Source organism: Clavelina lepadiformis, chromosome 4, assembly GCF_947623445.1.
Source record: "Clavelina lepadiformis chromosome 4, kaClaLepa1.1, whole genome shotgun sequence".
Taxonomy (NCBI): Eukaryota; Metazoa; Chordata; class Ascidiacea; order Aplousobranchia; family Clavelinidae; genus Clavelina; species Clavelina lepadiformis.
In genome coordinates, this window is record NC_135243.1 from 19,511,479 (window position 1) to 19,533,462 (window position 21,984).

Below are 21,984 nucleotides of genomic sequence, written 5' to 3' on the forward strand. Positions count from 1 at the left end.
AGATATTTTTAAAACAATTCTACATTTATCAATGACAAGTAAACGTTTCAATTTCAAATCAAGTCTCATGGTTGGTCAGTTGTGTTTTTTCTGCAGTAAAAGTGGAAAAGGTCTGTGATGTAATAAAAAGTGTAAATTTAAATGATTTATTAAGCGCTGAATCATTTACTGACTGAACTCATTTTAATATGCTTCCATTCTCCGATTCATTGACGTATTGAGTTGTCTTCCATGTTTTCCTTTTCTTAATCTGATTGACCCAACTGTGGTTTCAACTGAAAGAAATATACGAAGTAAATGAAAGTTAATTATAATCTTATATTTTGCTCGAGGGATACTCATTAAAATGGAAGCGATTTATGATGTTTTTTCTTGCCGCTGTGCGTGACAAAGTGTTAATCTGACGCGGACCTGCTGATGCGGACTCGATTGCTAATGCTAATACGCTTGTTCGCACCTTTGTCTTTTCACTGAAATAATCTGAGCACAAGCAGTGGAACTGTTGAGAAACATTACAGCTTGTTTCGTGCAATTTTTGTCTTCAAGAAAACACAGATTCGTGTTTCCGTTTCTGTGCTTCAAGAATTAATAAAAATTCAGGAATAGATTGCAGTGAGAATCCTGTTGTTTCAGCTTTACCACCAAACTTGGTTTCGCGCCGTCGGAATTTGAAAGTTGACTGTTAACGCTTAACTCACGCTCACTTTGTCCAACTTATCCGGGCATACCGTCGATATGTTTTGTAGCTAAATTTTAAGTTTGGGCGTAGCCAGAATAAAGTGATATCAAAGAAGGTGCTAGTTTAATCTTCCAATAAACAATATCGATGTAGTCTAAAAGAGCAGACTCAGTCGTTTAACTTGTTCATTTTGTTTCACTTTTGAACAGAAAATTTTTTATGCTGGCCCTGAATTTCTTCCAATCGCTTAGAAACTCAGACTGCTAAACTACTACTACTACTAATAAACTTAGACTTACTTGGAAAACGCTTCGAAGCATGAAGTTGTTGGCTTATGAATCAATGCATTAATATACTTATTTACCATGTCATAGCACACCTGGTGAAGCAAGCTAATGCTTGTGTCGACTAAATAAACGTTGATGTCAATCAACTTAGCAATTTGACAAAATTGAGTTTATGGAATCAATTTATGAAAAAAAGTATTTTAGTTAAGTTAAAGTTACATTAAAAATTTGTAAATAAAAAAAATTTACTTTTTTACAGACTTTATATACATTTCACATAATGAATAGTAAAAATCCATTAACTCTGTATGACTTGGGAAGAAAATTAATTGCAATTCGTTTATATGAAAATGTATTGCGAAAGAAAAGTATTTCCTCTGTCAACAAATTCTTTTATGAGTTCTTCACCAGCAAATATTTGCCCGAACCAGTTATAACAGATCTGGTAAAGGTCTTTATACTGGTCGTACATAAACGTATTGACATTCAAGATACGTCATGCTGTTGTTTAAAAGAATGTAAGACAAACAGAAACGGAAAAGACACCATGCAAGCATCGAGCTATTTAAAGATCTGTAAAAGGACAACCTGTAACATGAAATTTCAGAAGTGGTCAAAAGAAATATTGAGAACTTGCATCCATATTTTAATGCTCACATGGACTGGAAGAAAGTTTTCACCTTTGTCCATCATAGAAGATTCGCCTATCCCTTTCGGCTTTTTATACACACCAAGAGAATTGCTGTACAAATATGTTTTCGAAGGATTTCTGGTTTCAAACAACATTTGGAAAGATAACATTTGGTCGATACGAGTTAAGCGCCGTTCCGGCGAAAAAGAATATTTACCACCACGTCACTTCCGGTCATGGTATATATTTCCAAGACTAAAAAACATAATAAAGGAAAGAAGAGAGAGGTTAGATTTGGACTTAGAGCGGCACCATGCGGGAGCGTTGAGTACAGCACAAACTTTAAATATCCTGTTGGACACACTTTGTGGTTTTTCTCCCGAATATGCAAAATCACAGGATTCTCAAACTGGTAAAATAATTTTATATTTTCTGGCTTTAGAATATATTTGAAATGCCAAATTTATCTCTGATATTCCGATAAAATCAAAATTATTTTTCAGCTAACTTTTCAACCACTGCCCCATCCATAAATCTGGAAATGTGTTCGTGGGATCCATGCAATTATATTTTTTCTTTAGTTTTACAACAATCTATAAGGTTTGGTTTTACAGTTAACACCATTTCTATCAGGTAATTTTCATTTACAAATTTTTTTAGCAAGTTTCTTTTTAGCATCTATGGTTTAAAGTGTAAGTAGAAATAACACAATATTTTGAAATGCTCAATACGTTAAAAATCAAGTTTATTTTTATTGCTTTCTTTGGTAAAATTAATTTGATGACATTTTTTATGAACAGGTTCCAACATTTCTGTGATGTGATGGAAACAATTCTACAACGCTTATTTTTTCCCACTAATGTTCTTCAACTTCTTATCAGTGCGACTAACCCAACGGAAATTTTCAAACAAAAAGATTTATTGCTTCAGTTATCTCAATTGAAAAAGATTGAGATTTCGTACTGGTGGAAAGTAAAGTTTTCAATTTTCGAGGTAAGCGTTTACAACTTTCACGTTTTATATATTTTACAATGAAAATATGCGTTGTAATATCAATGCAGCCAAGTTCACATCACCCTGATCTATGTGCATTTGTTTAGACCGCCTTCTTATGGAATGATTTATTCTGCAAATGGCCGCACTTACATTCCATACAGCTGAGCGGGGTACAAATGAGTTTTGAACAAACTAACACTGACAGTTGCTCCGCAAACAATCTTGTTTATTTCCCAAAGTCGTTGCTTTCACTGGAAATAGCTGATGGAAGTGTCACAGCAGATGTCCTTGATTGGTTGTCCACTTGCTGCCAAGAAATCTGTCAATCAAACCCAACCAAAATATTTTTAAGAGAACTGACGCTTTCTTACGAAACTTGCCTTGCTAATGACTTGAACGTGTGGAAAAGTTTCCTTTCTTTATTGGACAAATCGTTGATGAACCTGCACAAGGTCACCCTCAACCATTGCGGTCTAACTGACGACCAATCAAAGCATTTGACCGATTTGGTTAATTCGAAGGAATGCTGCAACCCGTTCAAGTCGTTCATTATAAACCAGAATGAATTAACTCTCTCAAATGATACAGGATGCTGTTGCTTCTTTCGAATATGAACATGATTGCAATTCAATGCCGACTGGAATTTGCTGGTACATTGTCAAGTTCTTGTGTGTGTTGCCGTTGCTATTCTGCGTCTCGCTCCCAACTACTTCCAAGTACATCAGTAATAAAAATTGTGATTGATCATTTTGTTGATTTTGACGTATTATCGCACAACAACCCAAACTTTGAAATTTAGTGTATATGGTGACCAAAGTGGAAATCGCAATCCACCGCCTTCGCGGCAAGCTTTGGGAACCAGTTAAGCGGACCAAGACAAAATCATGACTTACCGTATTTTGTTGAATAGAAACCACGGCTACTATTTTTTTTATTTTTGACCGTTTTGTGCGGCTTCTATTCGAAGTCGGCTTCTATTCGAAGGCGGCTTCTATTTTGGTTACATGAAGTACCGGTAGTGTTGATAAGGTGACAATAAAATTCTGCGCTCTCTTTTGACAAAAAGGTTTTATTTTATTACTATCAGATCACTACTGTAATGTGACAATTGCTGTTTATCGCATGTGCAAGCTCTCAATGACAGGCTTTATATTACACCGAAGCAATTTCATCATTGTATTCTGTGGCTTCTATGCGAGGGCGGCTTCTATTGTTTATTTTTAATCAAATCGAGCGGTTTCTATTCGAAGGCGGCTTCTATTCAACAAAATACGGCACTGGAAATTACTTCCTACAAAAAAGACTTAAGATAACTTTTCCGTAACAATCAATCACCACGGTTGTGTTGGCAACTGATACACTCGAAATAATGATTGAACATAAAAATATCATTTCGCGCACTTGACCCATCTTCGCCTTAAATGGTTTGCTTTTAAACGCTCCTTGTGTCATTCAAACCTTGCTTTAGGTTTCACGAACTGGGTGTGAGGATTGTCCTTAAAACTAGTGACGTAGCGACCCAAATACATCAGTGCAAGCAAGTTCTTCAGTGTTACCTCACAAAGGAACACCTGTAAAACGCAAGAAAGCTCAAATACTCGTCCTGTGCGTTTGCAAACAAGAAAATGTTTATGGGGAAATAGCTTACAGTGATACATTTTGTTGTAGGTATACCGGAACCCACAGCAAGGAAAAAAATACGCAGAAATCACTGAGCCAAGTAATGTGGATGCATTTGACCACGTCATAAAACATGTCGGGCATCAGGGATTGGAATTAAACTTACGGCAGGATCAAGTTGGAACTTTATTTTACTCACACAAATCCGTATCCGCTTTGTATTATGCAGTAAAACTTTCCAGTCAAAAAATGGGAATAGCCCCAACCAGCAAAACAACAACCCAAACTTTGAAAGGACTCCACTCCCAACCAGGAACTGAACTCGCCGCTTTCACGACAAGGTTTGAAACCAAAGTGGAAATTGCAACCTTCTGCCTTCGCGGCAAGCTTTAAAACCAATGTCCAGCATTGAAATACCAAAATTTTTAATTGAAAAATTAATGTTTCGCTTTTAAGTCTTTCCCACCTAGAACCACACAAATATTTCAGAATTAGTCGGTTAGGTTTTTTGATAAAAGTATCAGGAACTGAAAAGGGTTAAACCTGAAACTTGTCAAGAAACTTGGAAATGATTAAACGTTTGATAATTAGTAATAGTCAATTGATACTCTATTGCCAACTAAAGTCAGAAGTGTAGGTAATAGGAGTTTAGCCTATGTCCAATTAGACGAAAAGGAGAGAAATTAACAACGTGAAGCTTCGTAATTGAATAAATTATGATTGTTATAAACATTAAAGATTTCAAAGTCCAATCTCATGCGCCCCTGTAGTTATTGTTCTTTTGGACCGAACATGGTTACCCGTCAAACCGGTACCGTACTGGTTGCCGTGGTTGGGCAATAAGCTATCACCTATCAACCTATTAGCAGTTAGAGCAATCGATACAGCTGTAACACTTACATACGTGATTTACAGTAGGTATTGCTAAGCCTATGATTTTGTTGATATTGACTGTGATTAGTTACCTATTACATCATAAGGCCCTTGTACATACTAATTATCCGGTTTTTACTCGAACAATATACGAATCGGATAGATGTGTAAGAACATTTACGGTAACGTATAAAATGAAAAATTATCTTCATAGTGATAAGTTTTCCGGTGGTGACGTCATCAGGATTAAGATCTTCAGACATAAAATATTTTTGGAAAGAAAATATCAATCTGACACTGCGTCGATTGCAAGACTGCGAACAAGGCTTGCCACTTATACATAAAATTGTTAAAAAAAAATTGTCACTATGACTAGTCACGATGAAGATTGAGTGTCACATTCAACTTTTTATAACTAGCTTATTGTTGGTTGTTATAGAGCAACGTATTCACCATATTTGCATTTTAAAGCATAAGTTGCACGGTGGTGCGTATGACACATTGATCACACTTTTAATATATTTGTATAAAAGTTAGTGTTGAAGTATATAAGCTTTTACAAGGCAGTCAGAAATAGCGATAATGACGAAATTATGTAAATGCAAATGTTTTATTCGACCTGTTTTGTTCTGAGGTTTGGGCGATATACAGTGCGATTAGTCATATCTGTAAATCCTGGCTGTAAGATTTCATAAAGATGTGCCTCCAATATTGAGTTGTTTATACCGTTTTCAAAACATCCATGTTCGATGAGTAAATGAGAGAATTCGGCTAGGCAGTCCGGTCGTTATTCAAGGAAAGTACCTGGTAGTCTAGGCAACAAGGAAACGTCCGCGACAATTTCAATATTCGCGTTATCGTAAACCAACCAGCACTGGCCAGGTAGCATATAACATGACGAGCTAAGGTGCAATTGCCCAGACCACCACAACTGCATTAACGGACTGGGCGAGGTGTTGAACCTGCAATACTAGCAAAATCTTGCAACTAACTAATCATTTATGAAGTATCACGTCACAGAAACAACTTTTTTATTTACGACGAGTATAAAAATTACAATTGGAAAACTTGCACAATGTTAAAATCTTGATGAGGGAACATTGTACATGGATTACAACGGCACGGTTTATGCAGTACTAAGATATATTTATGGGATTATTCAATGCTATGCCGATATTTGTTTACAGTTAACCATGAGCAGTTACCATCAATACGACCAGCATGGATATATATATGTAAATTAGTAAATTCAAAACTGAAAATTCGTTGAAACAAGGACAGAAGCGATTACAGCATTTCTTGACATAACAAACCAAATGAAATACGGAATATCTCCCACTGTTGAAGTATAGGAGTGACGACTTTTAAAATAATGAGATATTTTCATCTGCGTGAAATATGCAACGAACTCACTCGAGAAACGCAGAAATAACAAACAGTTTCACAGCAATACATTGAACAAAATGTCTTTTTATGGTTGAGACAGATATTTGGGCGCTTGAAGTTCGCTTGGTCCGTGGGCTAAAGCACAAATCGATCCTCTGGGACAATTTCCGTTGATCCAACTAAATTCAGCATAATGTTTCAATTAGTTTGATAACTTCAATTAAAACATAAGCATATACAGTTAACTTGTATCTATTTTAATTTTAAACCAAGCGGTAACTTACCCTTCACAAATTTGGGTTTTAAACTTGAACACTGTCGAATAATCTTTCCGTTTTTCAAACAGGTTATGGGCAAAGTTGCACTGTGGTCCATAAGAACATTTTCCTGTTATAAGTAAATCTTTGCAGAATTTTGTTTTGAATTTCATGCTAAGTTCATCTGCGCCTGAAAATGCAAAAAATGCATTGAAATGTGTTGCGATAGAACAATTGAATGACACCCATGATTTGTTAAGCTTCATTAAAGTAAATATTTACTCACAAAAATCTGCCCTACGCTCTACTAGAGTACAAAAGTTAAGAACGTACTATGTGCAAATACACATTTGTATCTCAAATTGCAGTTTCCATTTGAAGTGAAATTTTTACAAAGACGATTCTTGTAGAAAGGAAAATTCTTTTCTTCTTTGTTGTGATAAAAAGTACATTTGTCCCCATAAGGACATTTGCCAAATGCATACATATTAGTGCACGGTTTTGTTTTAAAATTAAGGACGCTTGCAGGAGGACGTCTTCCATTATTACCTAAACATGCACATTATAACATCATTATAGATGAAGCAATAATTACCGTAAACATTCCAAACTCAAAGTTATAAATTAGAGCTAGTTTGAAACAAATATTTTATCCAAAAAATATCACAGCGCACACCCCAAAAACTTACTATAGACGAAGTAACACTCCGAGTCAAAATTGCAGCTTCCAATTAAAATCCAACTTTTACTAAGACCTGTTGGTAATGCGAGATCAGTTTCGTCACATGACAAAGTGTCGTCCCAATGATTAAAATTTTCTGACGGCATAATAGACTTTTGTGCTGTGCGAGGTAAAAACTCGGGGACTGTAGGATCTAAAGTACTGACGTAATTATGTTTTTCCTCATGGATTAGGTTGCAGTTCGGTCCGAGTTCACATAGACCTTCGTCGTGATACCTGATAAATATAAACAAATTTACGTCGTTTCGTGATGTCGATTACCTCAATCATGACTTGTGCCTGATCTAACTTAACTCTAGTGACAGTCTTATGCAACTATGAAGTCAAGGTCACTTACTTTGGACATAATTTATTCTTTTTGACTTTACAACCAGAGGAATATGTATGCGTCCTTTCAAACGACGTGACTGGAAAATCTATAACAAAAACGTCATTAAAATTGACCGGAACCTGCGACCAATTTTGTTAGACTTTGTCATTTAACAATCTATGCTAACACTCTAACGTACTAATAAGTGTGTTATATGACGCTTTAAAACAACTCTTTTGCGGTCTGTTATATTGCAATGTTTATGTGAGCCAAGAGCTAGTAACTTTATTTTTGATTGAGTAATAATTTGAGGAAAAACTTCAACGTTTCATCACACGCATCATCAAATAATTTCTACATTTGTAGGTTGTTATTGAAATTTACTCAGCTGCTATATCTATTGATACCTTGGTTGCAATCAAACCAGTTATAACATCACATTGACAAACATGACGACTAGTTTATTGACGAAAACCACAACTTACTTTGAAATTCTGATCAACCCTTTCCATCTTTCTCCAGTAAAATTCAACAAGTGTATCACGAAAGTGGTTCTATAATTGTGTCTGAGGTCGAATCCAGTTTTCAGGGTATTTAAAGGAAAACTGTGTCTGATAAGAACGCGATTCCTGGAGTTAGTAAATGTTATACTTTACACCTACTATCTATCTATGGCACTTCTAAATTTTTCCTATCTTTTACGTAGCATCGGCGAAAGGGGAAAAATTGCACCTCAATTAGTTTTTTATCTCTCGTCTTTATTCTAACTCGTCCACTTGTGAGTTCGATGTTTACACTGATTAGCAGCGAACAATGATTATATATTTTGAGTTACCGAACTAGATTATATGTTTTCATGTGACAAAAAATAATCTTAACATTTCAGTCTCATGAAACATCGTAAATTTGAAACAACATACCTACATATTAATTATTTTAACATAAAATTAACCAAAAAAGGATTTTCGCAACTAACATAGAAGTAAAGCAATGGAATATTGAGTTGCGTTAGGTGTTTTATTCACTGGTGTTTCATGCCAGTATACAGTTACACACAGATTTTAACACGCAAGTTTTTACTTCATTGTAGCAAGATATTGGCCAATCTGTGTTCTGTGAGAGATAAAAAATTAATTGAGGTGCAATTTTTCACCTTTCGCCGATGCTACGTAAGTGATAAGAAATATTTAGAAGTGCCATAGATAGATAGTAGGTGTAAAGTATAACATTTACTAACTCCAGGAATCGCGTTCTTATCAGACACAGTTTTCCTTTAAATACCCTGAAAACTGGATTCGACCTCAGACACAATTATAGAACCACTTTCGTGATACACTTGTTGAATTTTACATTGAGGTAATCGACATCACGAAACGACATAAATTTGTTTATATTTATCAGGTATCACGACGAAGGTCTATGTGAACTCGGACCGAACTGCAACCTAATCCATGAGAAAAAACATAATTACGTCAGTACTTTAGATCCAACCGTCCCCGAGTTTTTACCTCGAACAGCACAAAACTCTTTTATGCCGTCAGAAAATTTTAATCATTGGGACGACACTTTGTCATGTGACGAAACTGATCTCGCATTACCAACAGGTCTTAGTAAAAGTTGGATTTTAATTGGAAGCTGCAATTTTGACTCGGAGTGTTACTTCGTCTATAGTAAGTTTTTGGGGTGTGCGCCGTGATATTTTTTGGATAAAATATTTGTTTCAAACTAGCTCTAATTTATAACTTTGAGTTTGGAATGTTTACGGTAATTATTGCTTCATCTATAATGATGTTATAATGTGCATGTTTAGGTAATAATGGAAGACGTCCTCCTGCAAGCGTCCTTAATTTTAAAACAAAACCGTGCACTAATATGTATGCATTTGGCAAATGTCCTTATGGGGACAAATGTACTTTTTATCACAACAAAGAAGAAAAGAATTTTCCTTTCTACAAGAATCGTCTTTGTAAAAATTTCACTTCAAATGGAAACGGCAATTTGAGATACAAATGTGTATTTGCACATAGTACGTTCTTAAATTTTGTATTCTAGTAGAGCGTAGGGCAGATTTTTGTGAGTAAATATTTACTTTAATGAAGCTTAACAAATCATGGGTGTCATTCATTTGTTCTATCGCAACTCATTACAATGCATTTTTTGCATTTTCAGGCTCAGATGAACTTAGCGTGAAAATCAAAACAAAATTCTGCAAAGATTTACTTCTAACAGGAAAATGTTCTTATGGACCACAGTGCAACTTTGCCCATAACCTGTTTGAAAAACGGAAAGATTATTCGACAGTGTTCAAGTTTAAAACCCAAATTTGTGAAGGGTAGGTTAACTGCTTGGTTTGAAATTAAAATAGATACAAGTTAACTGTATATGCTTATGTTTTAATTGAAGTTATCAAACTAATTGAAACATTATGCTGAATTTAGTTGGATCAAAGAGATTTAAACACATGAGTAGAAACTTCTCTTTTGCGCATGACGTCATGTTTGTTTCTTTTATTCTCTTGGAGCATATTCTACTTTCTCCACGGTCACGGTTCACTACATAACAATAAACATGCAGACGACGACAATGATTTTCAGATCTGTTTGCTGCTGGAACAGATTAGTCTTATTATTACGGTGCAGTTGTTGGGATCCAATAGGTGTTAATTTTAATTGAAATTAATTAATGAAATCAGGTGAGAGTTTTAGGTTCAGCAATTAACTTAGTTTCAGTTCCTTGAACTGATAATGCTGCTGTTTTGTATCAAGGCATGGCTTAGCCTACTTGAGTTGCGCGGGAAGATTTTTTCGTTCACCACATTTAAGGTAAAAATAAAATGAATGGATGAAAAATTTAGATAGACCGAGTCATATTGTATTGTTTCATCTGCGCATAAAATTACGCTCCACGCGCAGAATAAAAACTTTACAGATTAAGACTCAATAGTACAGGTCTTATGTTGCAGGCTTTGAGTTATTGAAATAAGCTAAATAGTCTGAAATAATGGCAAACTTGTGCTGTTTACCAATGTGCAACAACAGGTCACCTGCCGTGACTCTGTTTAAGATACCTTCGAGAAAATTTGTAAAAAGGAGAAGGAAAGCTGGGCAGAAAGGTTAGAGTGTATCGTGCTGGCTTGCAGAAGCGACAAGCACATAAAAAATCTATTTGCTCGAGATGCTGTGAAAATGTGTGAAGTGCATTTTGAAAGATCTGACATTGTTTTAAGTAAAATTTGTTTTACATACACTTACATGTAGTGTAACTAGTGTATTGAGGAAAGATATTTAATGTAATGGCATATCTAGCGTTTGATGCAGTGTTTGTTTTCCATGAGATGGTTTGATGCAGAACTTCATTAAATTTACTAGCGAGTGAGCACAGCATACCACTGCATCTGTAACAAGCTATTAGTGCAAACCTTCACTGTGGTTTCAGATTAATATATGTACCATTACAAGTATCAAAATTGAAAATGTTCATGTATGCACAAATAAGAGTTTTTTTGCAGAGGGTTCCCGTAAAGAATTACGTGAAGGAGCAGTACCCACTTTGTCTTTGCCTAAGCTGACTTTGGCGCAGGTACATTCAAGAAAGCCGCCGAAGAAGCGTATCTTTGAAACAAAAGTACATTTCAAATCTGTTGCGTCCTTGAAATCTGCTCGCTTGCCGGAAGGTTGGCAGAGGTCATTTGAAAACAAAAATCTTGTTTTTTCTTTTTATGATGGCTGTGATCAACCTAAATACTCGATTGGAGTATTATATGACATGTCATTAAGGATATGCTATTATGGCTGGAAAGCACCTCGCTCAAGTTGTATTTACTCCCTGGACATAACTACTCAAACACTACACGGCACCATAAAAGATATTGAATCGTTTTCAATATGTTCTGGATTGTATAATTCTGGAAGTGGCCTGCCACACATGACCACCAAACCTATGACACCATTCAGTTCTGAAAATGCACCAACAGTTAGGAAACTTGCATACAGGTGAAACTAGTTTTTCAATTGTGCCTATTGCATTTGTTACATAAATGAAATTCATCATTATTTAACATTGAATGAATCATATAGAGTGGTGGGATTCAGCCGGTTCGTGCGAACCGGTTCTTGGAATTTTAATGACATCTGCGAACTGTTTGTTAACAAGCATATGTATAAGCCTATGTGTATGTCGGTAACGGGTCAATATGGCATGCTGCTAGTGAGAGAAGGAAATTTTAACATATTTCAATCCCACCGCTGACCATATACTTACTTATTTTTGGTAACACTGATAATGCATTGCACTTAAAGTGTACACCGTATCTTAGGCATATTTTGTGACTTTTCTTGTTAAATGAACCAAATTTCTTGTTGTTAGAAATGCAAGTTGTGAACTTTTTCTCAAGGAAAGTGGTCAGTGCAGGATTTGTTGTAATGTAGATGAAAAGGAGGGACGGCTCAACCAGAAAAGGCTAAATTATTACCATATGGTTAAAGATCAACCTTTAAAACGATCAGCGCAGCCAACATTTAACCTACCATCTCGAATTACCTCCACCTTTACTGCTAATGAAATTTGGTGATATTGCACTTCGTAATCCTATTAGTAATAGTCTCATTCGCAAGGTTGTCAGTGTCAGTAGCTGTGCTTTTTACACTTAACTATATGTAGGTTGAGCAAGGCCAGAAGATAGAAATAAAACAGTATTATTTAAGATAGTCTTGTTGTTATGAAGTAAATCTTTATTAGCATTAGAGAATTGGAAGCTAAGGTTTCGACTCTGTTAGCTGATGATACGGTGCAAGTGGAGGTAGATAAAATTATGTCAGATGACATGACAGCCATTGTTAAAGCAGGTATCATACCGATTACAAAGCTGGTAATCCAGAATATGTTACTTATAACTATTCTAATGAAGCTACAAATGTAATGTGATGCACCTACACAATGCATATAACTCAGTCTTTTTTGTGTCGTGTGTTTTTGTGAAGTTTACGTAAATATCATACATTTTTTTTAGCTCAAGATGAGGATAAAATTGATAACTTCTGCTCAATCTTTTGGAAAGAGCAGCAAAAGCTAAATAGTATGAAAAGAAATGGGGAAAGATATCACCCTGAGTTAATAAAGTAGGTTTAGGTCCCCTTGAGTAATAAACTACTGAAGTAATTGGTGTAAAGATATCAACATGTTTTAAGTTCAGTTGACCTCAATTTTTTGTTTATTTCGTAAAAGCGTGCTAAAATCAACCCTTGCAATTTTCTTTATAGATTCTGTTTGAGTCTAGCTGCTAAAAGTAAAAGTGCCTATGAAGAATTACGACAAAGTGGCATTTTACGACTACCAAGCTCACGCACCCTAAATGACTATCGGTAGCGTATGGGTTCTGTTCTCTGCAATTTGGCTACTACTAGCTACTTACGAGCAATTGTTTCACTTGCTCACTTTTGTACTGTTTTCAGAAACGTTTACTGCACTGCACCTGGCATTCAAGATAATGTTTTAGAAGAACTGAAATCCAAAAGTCTCAGTCTAGCATCACATGAACGATTTCTCGTTATATCAATCGATGAAATGAAAGGTGAAACTTTTCTTGGTATTTTTAACACTATTAATCACACTGTGTAAGATTCTTATTCATGCTTTATGACAAAACAATGACACAAGTTATTAACTGTATATGCACGAGATATAGCCTGTTGCTTATTTTGTTTACAGTGAAAGAAAATATTGTGTATAATGCAGCAACAGACCGAATAATAGGATTTGTTGATCTGGGTGTCGACAGACAATACAATAATGAAGCTCCTGCCACACATGCCCTACAATTTTATGGTAGGAGTATCCTCAGCAATTTTTCCCGGCCTATTGTCTTTTATGCCACCAAGAATACAAAGGCATTTCACTTGGTTAGCATGTTCTGGGAAGTGGTTGAACCCTTGGCCGGATGTGGTTTTACAGTCTTAGCACTTGTTGCTGATGGTGCATCCTGCAATCGAAAATTGTTCCAATTGCTCAATAATTCCAATTTGACCGTCCCCTACAAGTGCATTAATATTTATCAGCCAGAAATGCCTATTTATTTGATTAGTGACCCTCCACACTTGCTGAAGACAGCCTGTAACTGTGTGAGATCCAGCCGTCCAGGTGGAGCTAGAATGATGAAGTACAATCAACATTTCATTTTGTGGGAGCATTTTTGCCATGTTCCCTACCTATTTGAAAGTTCAGAGTTGAGAAGTTGCAAGTTGACTGATGGCCATTTTTCCCATAAGAGTTACGCAAAAATGCGGGTTTGCTATGCCGCACAATTGCTCTCTGGAACTGTCTCCAGTTTAATGAAGAGTCGTGGTGGAGAAGAAATGAAGATGAGTGCGTGGTTTGCTGGTTTGATGAATAAGTGGTTTGACCTCATGAACACCAGATTAAATTATTCATACAACCCAGACTTGAAACCATATACAACGATTGATGATCCTCGTCTGAAATGGCTTAATACATTCCTTTCAGAGTTAAAACAATGGAAAAGCAGTTTAACTGGGTCCGTTTCCGAACAGTCAAAGCAGTTTCTGAGCCATCAAACCTACGACGGTTTAGTTTCCACATCCATGGCCATTGCTGAATTGGTGAAATTCTTGTTGGAGAACAGCCCAGAAGGTTCATACGTCTTAACTAAGCGCTTAAACCAAGACCCATTGGAGGCCTATTTCGGTCATATGAGACAAACTGGCCGTCGAAATGAAGTGCCTGATATTCACCAATATGCACAATTTGAAAATGTGATAATGTGCAAAAAGAATATCAAGTCACTTAAGGGGTCAAATGTAAATCACGTTATTGACTGGAAACATGGTGATGTTTGCGATGATCCAACGCCGAAGCGAAAAAAATAACTTGATTTCGAGTGTTTTGACAGTCTGCTTGTGCAATACAGTAACACTTAATCCTTCTTGAGCTAAAACTGACGAAGTACATGTAAGAAGACAACTATGTAATGTACATTCATTTTAATGATTTTCTCAGACTTACATTTTGATCAGAGGTTACATGCAGTACTGAATTTAAATGATTGGCTTTTTGATAGCATCTAATCTTCACGTAAAATTTACATATTTTCATGCACAATTTTTGCAAACATTCATCAAAAACAAGATTTTCAAATATATCTTTTATGTTACAAACACTCAAAGAAGACATGCAACTTTCCATGATGTGCTCCTTTATGTCTTGTTTCCTAAAGACACTTTCTACATACATCAACAATTTCACTAGTGATTTCGCTGGAACTGTAAGATGTCCATAATTGTTATTATTTAAAGCGGAAATCAAGGAACTATTAGTGGTTTCATTACTATAATCAGTTAAACAAGACAATAGATCTATTTCTCTCGGATTTATACAGCGCTTAGTGAGTTTCTGCAAAATATAACCACCTATGTACTGAATTATGAATTCTTCGTCTCGGGTTAACTTGTGTAATGTCAAGTGTTTCCCCTTTTTGTTGTGTGCAACAGTGGTAACGTGTGATAAAAATACATCAAACAATTTTCGTGTTAAACATAGTGACAATTTTCTTGGCAAGAAAAATAGTGATGGGATGCACGTAATTCCATCACAGGAGAATTTATGAAACAGTTCATCCGGTGAACTGTACGAAGAAAATAGCTTCATTAAATAGTTAACCGCATCTGCAGTTAGATCTGTTTTAACGCCACCCACTGTTTCCCACCATTCCATCAGCTTTTCTCTTGTAACATTATTGCAAGAAGATTCTGCAAGACAAGTGTAAAATTAAGTTTGTTTGATTTTTTTAATCGGAATCTGCCAATGATAGAGCTCCAAATGAAATAAGTTTCAAACAAAAAACAAATATACCGTGAGCAGTTTTTTGATGAGCCAGCAAAGTTTCATTACTTGCGCAGTTATGCAAACATTGTCCACATCTGCAAATAAATATTTTCATTATCAGATTAAATGACATCAATATATCAGTACAGCATTTCTTCAAATATTCGTTACGACTTACATTAATTTGTTGTTTTGCTTGGCTGTTTATTATAAATTGGCGAGAACGTACGCTCTGGGTGACCGCCATACAGGACAAGCTCAACAGCAGTTGGCTAATTGATTAATAGGCATATCGTATCTTACATGAAGTTTGCTGCATCGTCTTCTGGGTCACAATCTATTTCAATAATTAACTTCAAATTGACATCCATTAGATCTCAACAACTGCACCACAATAACAAGATCTGAAATCAGACTTCCAGTAGCCTATTTTAATGACACAACACCTGCAACATAAGGCCTATGCTAATGAGTTTAGTTGCTAATTGCCTGGTCGAAGAGAAATGTGGGGAACGAAAAAATCTTCCCGCGCAACTGAAGTAGGCTAAGCCATGCCTTGATACAAAACAGCAGCATTATCAGTTCAAGGAACTGAAACTAAGTTAATTGCTGAACCTAAAACTCTCATCTGATTTCATTAATTAATTTCAATTAAATTTAACACCCAATGGATCCCAATAACTGCACCGTAATAATAAGACTAATCTCTTCCAGCAGCAAACAGATCTGAAAATCATTGTCGTCGTCTGCATGTTTATTGTTATGTAGTGAACCGTGACCGTGGAGAAAGTAGAATATGCTCCAAGAGAATAAAAGAAACAAACATGACGTCATGCGCAAAAGAGAAGTTTCTACTCATGTGTTTAAATCTCTTTGGTTGGATCAACGGAAATTGTCCCAGAGGATCGATTTGTACTTTAGCCCACGGACCAAGCGAAATTCAAGCGCCCAAATATCTGTCTCAACCATAAAAAGACAATTTCTTCAATGTATTGCTGTGAAACTGTTTGTTATTTCTGCGTTTCTCGAGAGAGTTCGTTGCATATTTCACGCAGATGAAAGTATCTCATTCTTTTAAAAGTCGTCACTCCTATACTTCAACAGTGGGTGATATTCCATATTTCATTTGGTTTGTTTTGTCAAGAAATGCTGTAATCGCTTCTGTCCTTGTTTCAACGAATTTTCAGTTTTGAATTTACTAATTTACATATATATATTCATGCTGGTCGTATTGATGGTAACTGCTCATGGTTAACTGTAAACAAATATCGGCATAGCATTGAATAATCCCATAAATATATCTTAGTATTGCATAACCGGTGCGGTTGTGATCCGTGTACAATGTTCCCTCATCACGATTTTAACATTGTGCAAATTTTCCATTTGTGATTTTTATACTCGTCGTAAATAAAAAAGTTATAAAAAGTTGAATGTGACACTCAATCTTCATCGTGACTAGTCATAGTGACAAAGTTTTTATAACTGTGTTATGTATAAGTGGCAAGCCGTGTTCGCAGTCTTGCAATCGATGCAGTGTCAGATTGATATTTTCTTTCCAAAAATATTTCATGGCTGAAGATTTTAATCCTGATGACGTCTCCACCGGAAAAAATTATCACTATGAAGATAATTTTTCATTTTATATTTTACCGTAAATGTTCTTACACATGTATCCGATTCGTATAATGTTTGAGTAAAAACCAGATAATTGTCATGTACAAGGGCTTTATGAAGTCATAGGTAATCACAGTCAACATCAACAAAATCATAAGCTTAGCAATACCTACTGTAAATCACGTATGTAAGTGTTACAGCTATATAGATTGCTCTAACTGCTAATAGGTTGATAGGTGATAGCTTATTGCCCAACCACGGCAACCAGTACGGTACCGGTTTGACGGGTAACCTGTACCTTCCTAAGGAACCATAACTACAGGGGGGCAAGAGATTGGATTTTGGAATTTTTAATGTTTATAACAATCCTAATTGATGAAATTACGAAGCTTCACGTTGTTAATTTCTCTCCTTTTCGTCTAATTGGACATAGGCTAAACTCCTATTACCTACACTTCTGACTTTAGTTGGCAATAGAGTATCAATTGACTATTACTATTTATCAAACGTTTAATCATTTCCAAGTTTCTTGACAAGTTTCAGGTTTAACCCTTTTCAGTTCCTGATATTTTTATCAAAATACCTAACCGACTAATTCTGAAATAATTGTGTGGTTCTAGGTGGGAAAGACTTAAAAGCGAAACAATAATTTTTCAATTAAAAATTTTGGTATTTCAATGCTGGACATTGTTTTAATTCAATTTGTACAACTATCGAACAATGGCGAAAATTTACCAAACTACTGCCAGAAGAATGAACCATATTTGATTTGAAAATACATAATCATCATTGCGTTATTTGGCAGCACTTATGCTGAATGATAATTTCAAGGCGTGAGGTCGATGGCCTTAAAACTTTTCTGTGATAGCGATTTAGATAATACAAAGTTTGTCAAATCATCCGGTTTTAACTGATCAATTAGATGTACATCTTAGTTTGCGTCTGAAATGATTAAAGGTTTTTGTTGAATCGAATTTTACATCGTTTGATCATTTATGACAACTGCAATAGTTTGAAACAAACTTAAAACTTTTCGTCTGAACTTAAACAGAAAAATATTGGTTAGCGTGGATGAATGTCACACTTTATTGCAATCAAGTGGCCTAATGCTATAAAAGAAACAATATCGGAATTAAAGTCAACCAGTCATATGCTTTTTAAATCCTCCAAAACTTACACACAGAGACATAAATATAGTTTAATCCATATAAGTTTAACTGCTCATAATTGCAGCCAATCTCATGTAAAGCAAAGTGTAGCGAACAGAGGAAACCGATCTACCGTACTGCAGTATTATACTCAACTTGGGACGAGTTCAATAAGTTTGTGAACACTTTTCTTACAAATGCTGCCGCTGTATTCAACTTAATGCTTTGTCGGCAGCACCTATACTGCTCTAAATGCTTGTTTGTCTCGAATCGGATTTAAAATGTATCTGTGCATCCAGTTTCATCTTCACAAAATTTCTAAATCATCCAGTTTGAAGACTCGCTCAAAAAGTGAGAACTAATTTTACACTGCTCCGTAAAATACAATTTATGCCAAATATTTCTGATCTTTGAAATTATAACATTATTTCAAAACTTTTCATCAAAAGTACAACATTCAAGGATTGATAGTGATAAACCATATATAAACACAGATTGGCCAATATCTTGCTACAATCAAGTAAAAAATTGCGTGTTAAAATCTGTGTGTAACTGTATACTGGCATGAAACACCAGTAAATAAAACACCTAACGCAACACAACATTCCATTGCTCTACTTATATGTTAGTTGCAAAAAAAAGGAAACCGACCTACGGTACTGCAGTATTTTACTCAACTTGGGACGAGTTCAATAAGTTTGTGAACGCTTTTCTTACAAATGCTGCCGCTGTATTCAACTTAATGCTTTGTCGGCAGCACAAATACTGCTCTAAATGTTTGTTTGTCTCGAATCGGATTTAAAATGTATCTGTGCATCCAGTTTCATCATCATAATATTTTCAAATCATCCAGTTTGAAGACTCGCTCCAAAAGTGAGAACTAATTTTACACTGCTCCGTAAAATACAATTTATGCCAAATATTTCTGATCTTTGAAATTATCCTTTAACATTATTTCAAAACTTTTTATCAAAAGTACAACATTCAAGGATTGATAGTGATAAACCATGTATAAACACAGGTTGGCCAATATCTTGCTACAATCAAGTAAAAAATTGCGAGTTAAAATCTGTGTGTAGCTGTATACTGGCATGAAACACCAGTGAATAAAACACCTAACGCAACACAATATTCCATTGCTCTACTTCCATATTAGTTGCGAAAATCCTTTTTTATTAATTTTATGTTAAAATAATTAATATGTAGGTATGATGTTTCAAATTTACAATGTTTCATGAGACTGAAATGTTAAGATTAATTTTTGTCACATGAAACCTTATAATCCAGTTCGATAACTCAAAATACGTAACTTAATCATTGTTCGTTGCTAATCAGTGTAAACATCGAACTCACAAGTGGACGAGTTAGAATAAAGACGAGAGATAATAAACTAATTGAGGTGCAATTTTTCACCTTTCGCCGATGCTAGCTAAAAGATAGGAAAAATTTAGAAGTGCCATAGATAGATAGTAGGTGTAAAGTATAACATTTACTAACTCCAGGAAGCGCGTTCTTTTCAGACACAGTTTTCCTTTAAATACCCTGAAAACTGGATTCGACCTCAGACACAATTATAGAACCACTTTCGTGATACACTTGTTGAATTTTACTGGAGAAAGATGGAAAGGGGTCGATCAGAATTTCAAGGTAAGTTGTGGTTTTCGTCAATAAATTAGTCGTCATGTTTGTCAATGTGATTTAATAACTGGATTGATTTGAACCAAGGTATTAATAGATATAGCAGCTCAGTAAATTTCAATAACAACCTACAAATGTAGAAATTATTTGATGATGTGTGTGATGAAACGTTGAAGTTTTTCCTCAAATTATTATTCAATCAAAAATAAAGTTGCTAGCTCTTGGCTCACATAAACATTGCAATATAACAGACCGCAAAAGAGTTGTTTTAAAACGTCATATAACACACTTATTACGTTAGAGTGTTAGCATAGATTGTTAAATGACAAAGTCTAACAAAACTGGTCGCAGGTTCCGGTCAATTTTAACGACGTTTTTGTTATAGATTTTCCAGTCACGTCGTTTGAGAGGACGCATACATATTCCTCTGGTGGTAAAGTCAAAAAAAGTAAATTATGTCCAAAGTAAGTGACAATGACTTCATAGTTGCACAAAACTGTCATTAAAGTTAAGTTAGATCAGGCACAAGTCATGATTGAGGTAATCGACATCACGAAACGACATAAATTTGTTTATATTCATCAGGTATCACGACGAAGGTCTATGTGAACTCGGACCGAACTGCAACCTAATCCATGAGGAAAAACATAATTACGTCAGTACTTTAGATCCAACCGTCCCCGAGTTTTTACCTCGCACAGCACAAAAGTCTATTATGCCGTCAGAAAATTTTAATCATTGGGACGACACTTTGTCATGTGACGAAACTGATCTCGCATTACCAACAGGTCTTAGTAAAAGTTGGATTTTAATTGGAAGCTGCAATTTTGGCTCGGAGTGTTACTTCGTCTATGGTAAGTTTTTAGGTAGTGCGCCGTGATATTTTTGGGATAAAATATTTGTTTCAAACTAGCTCTAATTTATAACTTTGAGGTTGGAATGTTTACGGTAATTATTGCTTCATCTATAATGATGTTATAATGTGCATGTTTAGGTAATAATGGAAGACGTCCTCCTGCAAGCGTCCTTAATTTTAAAACAAAACCGTGCACTAATATGTATGCATTTGGCAAATGTCCTTATGGGGACAAATGTACTTTTTATCACAACAAAGAAGAAAAGAATTCTCCTTTCTACAAGAATCGTCTTTGTAAAAATTTCACTTCAAATGGAAACTGCAATTTGAGATACAAATGTGTATTTGCACATAGTACGTTCTTAAATTTTGTATTCTAGCAGAGCGTAGGGCAGATTTTTGTGAGTAAATATTTACTTTAATGAAGCTTAACAAATCATGGGTGTCATTCAATTGTTCTATCGCAACACATTTTAATGCACTTTTTTGCATTTTCAGGCGCAGATGAACTTAGCATGAAATTCAAAACAAAATTCTGCAAAGATTTACTTCTAACAGGAAAATGTTCTTATGGATCACAATGCAACTTTGCACATAACCTGTTTGAAAAACGGAAAGATTATTCGACAGTGTTCAAGTTTAAAACCCAAATTTGTGAAGGGTGAGTTACCGCTTGGTTTAAAATTAAAATAGATACAAGTTAACTGTATATGCTTATGTTTTAATTGAAGTTATCAAAATAATTGAAACATTATGCTGAATTTAGTTGGATCAACGGAAATTGTCCCAGAGGATCGATTTGTACTTTAGCCCACGGACCAAGCGAACTTCAAGCGCCCAAATATCTGTCTCAACCATAAAAAGACAATTTGTTTAATGTATTGCTGTGAAACTGTTTGTTATTTCTGCGTTTCTCGAGTGAGTTCGTTGCATATTTCACTCAGATGAAAATATCTCATTATTTTAAAAATCGTCACTCCTATACTTTAACATTGGTGATACTCCATATTTCATTTGGTTTGTTATGTCAAGAAATGCTGTAATCGCTTCTGTCCTTGTTTCAACGATCTTTCAGTTTTGAATTTACTAATTTACATATATATATTCATGC

The 21,984-nt window shown here is 35.2% G+C and overlaps 4 protein-coding genes across 6 annotated transcripts; 2 read left to right on the top strand and 2 right to left on the bottom strand.

Moving 5' to 3' along the window:
* Positions 1–1,229: 1,229 nt before the first annotated feature.
* Positions 1,230–3,745, top strand: LOC143452218 (uncharacterized). Of its 2 annotated transcripts, none has more exons than XM_076953104.1 (4): positions 1,230–2,009; positions 2,101–2,197; positions 2,398–2,590; positions 2,698–3,745. In XM_076953104.1, the coding sequence occupies exons 1-4, from the start codon at positions 1,247–1,249 to the stop codon at positions 3,205–3,207; spliced, it is 1,563 nt and encodes a 520-aa protein (XP_076809219.1). In that variant the 5' UTR covers positions 1,230–1,246; the 3' UTR covers positions 3,208–3,745. The 2 variants fall into 2 exon arrangements, with proteins under 2 accessions (XP_076809219.1, XP_076809218.1); XM_076953103.1 differs by having other exon boundaries at positions 2,101–2,230; positions 2,698–3,743.
* A 2,438-nt stretch (positions 3,746–6,183) lies between these two features.
* LOC143452648 (uncharacterized) lies at positions 6,184–7,904 on the bottom strand. Its single transcript, XM_076953693.1, has 5 exons — positions 7,809–7,904; positions 7,419–7,687; positions 7,063–7,278; positions 6,757–6,919; positions 6,184–6,651 (listed from the first exon to the last, which is right to left on the bottom strand). Exons 2-5 carry the CDS (start codon positions 7,555–7,557, stop codon positions 6,558–6,560), a joined length of 612 nt encoding a protein of 203 aa, XP_076809808.1. The 5' UTR covers positions 7,558–7,687; positions 7,809–7,904; the 3' UTR covers positions 6,184–6,557.
* A 6,857-nt stretch (positions 7,905–14,761) lies between these two features.
* Positions 14,762–16,143, bottom strand: LOC143452925 (uncharacterized). 2 transcript variants are annotated; one of them, XM_076954075.1, is made up of 3 exons: positions 15,921–16,003; positions 15,645–15,712; positions 14,762–15,541 (listed from the first exon to the last, which is right to left on the bottom strand). In XM_076954075.1, exons 1-3 carry the CDS (start codon positions 15,986–15,988, stop codon positions 14,772–14,774), a joined length of 906 nt encoding a protein of 301 aa, XP_076810190.1. In that variant the 5' UTR covers positions 15,989–16,003; the 3' UTR covers positions 14,762–14,771. The 2 variants fall into 2 exon arrangements, 1 of the variants encoding a protein (XP_076810190.1); XR_013115120.1 differs by lacking the exon at positions 14,762–15,541 and having other exon boundaries at positions 15,695–15,712; positions 15,796–16,143.
* Positions 16,144–19,896: 3,753 nt separating this feature from the next.
* LOC143452386 (uncharacterized) lies at positions 19,897–21,984 on the top strand. The gene is made up of 6 exons (XM_076953337.1): positions 19,897–20,026; positions 20,403–20,481; positions 20,603–20,871; positions 21,012–21,227; positions 21,372–21,534; positions 21,640–21,984. The coding sequence occupies exons 1-6, from the start codon at positions 19,999–20,001 to the stop codon at positions 21,731–21,733; spliced, it is 849 nt and encodes a 282-aa protein (XP_076809452.1). The 5' UTR covers positions 19,897–19,998; the 3' UTR covers positions 21,734–21,984.

Excerpts from the sequence above, each read along its gene's own strand:
- LOC143452218 (XM_076953103.1), top strand. The coding sequence starts at position 1,247 with ATGAATAGTAAAAATCCATTAACTCTGTATGACTTGGGAAGAAAATTA. Across the intron at positions 2,231-2,397 it reads GTTAACACCATTTCTATCAG|GTTCCAACATTTCTGTGATG; the intron begins GTAATTTTCATT and ends TTTTATGAACAG. Across the intron at positions 2,591-2,697 it reads TAAAGTTTTCAATTTTCGAG|ACCGCCTTCTTATGGAATGA; the intron begins GTAAGCGTTTAC and ends GCATTTGTTTAG.
- LOC143452648 (XM_076953693.1), bottom strand. The coding sequence starts at position 7,557 with ATGCCGTCAGAAAATTTTAATCATTGGGACGACACTTTGTCATGTGAC. Across the intron at positions 7,279-7,418 it reads GGAGTGTTACTTCGTCTATA|GTAATAATGGAAGACGTCCT; the intron begins GTAAGTTTTTGG and ends GTGCATGTTTAG. Across the intron at positions 6,652-6,756 it reads AAAACCCAAATTTGTGAAGG|TTGGATCAACGGAAATTGTC; the intron begins GTAAGTTACCGC and ends TGCTGAATTTAG.
- LOC143452925 (XM_076954075.1), bottom strand. The coding sequence starts at position 15,988 with ATGGATGTCAATTTGAAGTTAATTATTGAAATAGATTGTGACCCAGAA. Across the intron at positions 15,713-15,920 it reads GACGATGCAGCAAACTTCAT|ATGTGGACAATGTTTGCATA; the intron begins GTAAGATACGAT and ends ATTTATTTGCAG. Across the intron at positions 15,542-15,644 it reads TCATCAAAAAACTGCTCACG|AATCTTCTTGCAATAATGTT; the intron begins GTATATTTGTTT and ends CTTGTCTTGCAG.
- LOC143452386 (XM_076953337.1), top strand. The coding sequence starts at position 19,999 with ATGGAAAGGGGTCGATCAGAATTTCAAG. Across the intron at positions 21,228-21,371 it reads CAAATGTGTATTTGCACATA|GCGCAGATGAACTTAGCATG; the intron begins GTACGTTCTTAA and ends TTGCATTTTCAG. Across the intron at positions 21,535-21,639 it reads AAAACCCAAATTTGTGAAGG|TTGGATCAACGGAAATTGTC; the intron begins GTGAGTTACCGC and ends TGCTGAATTTAG.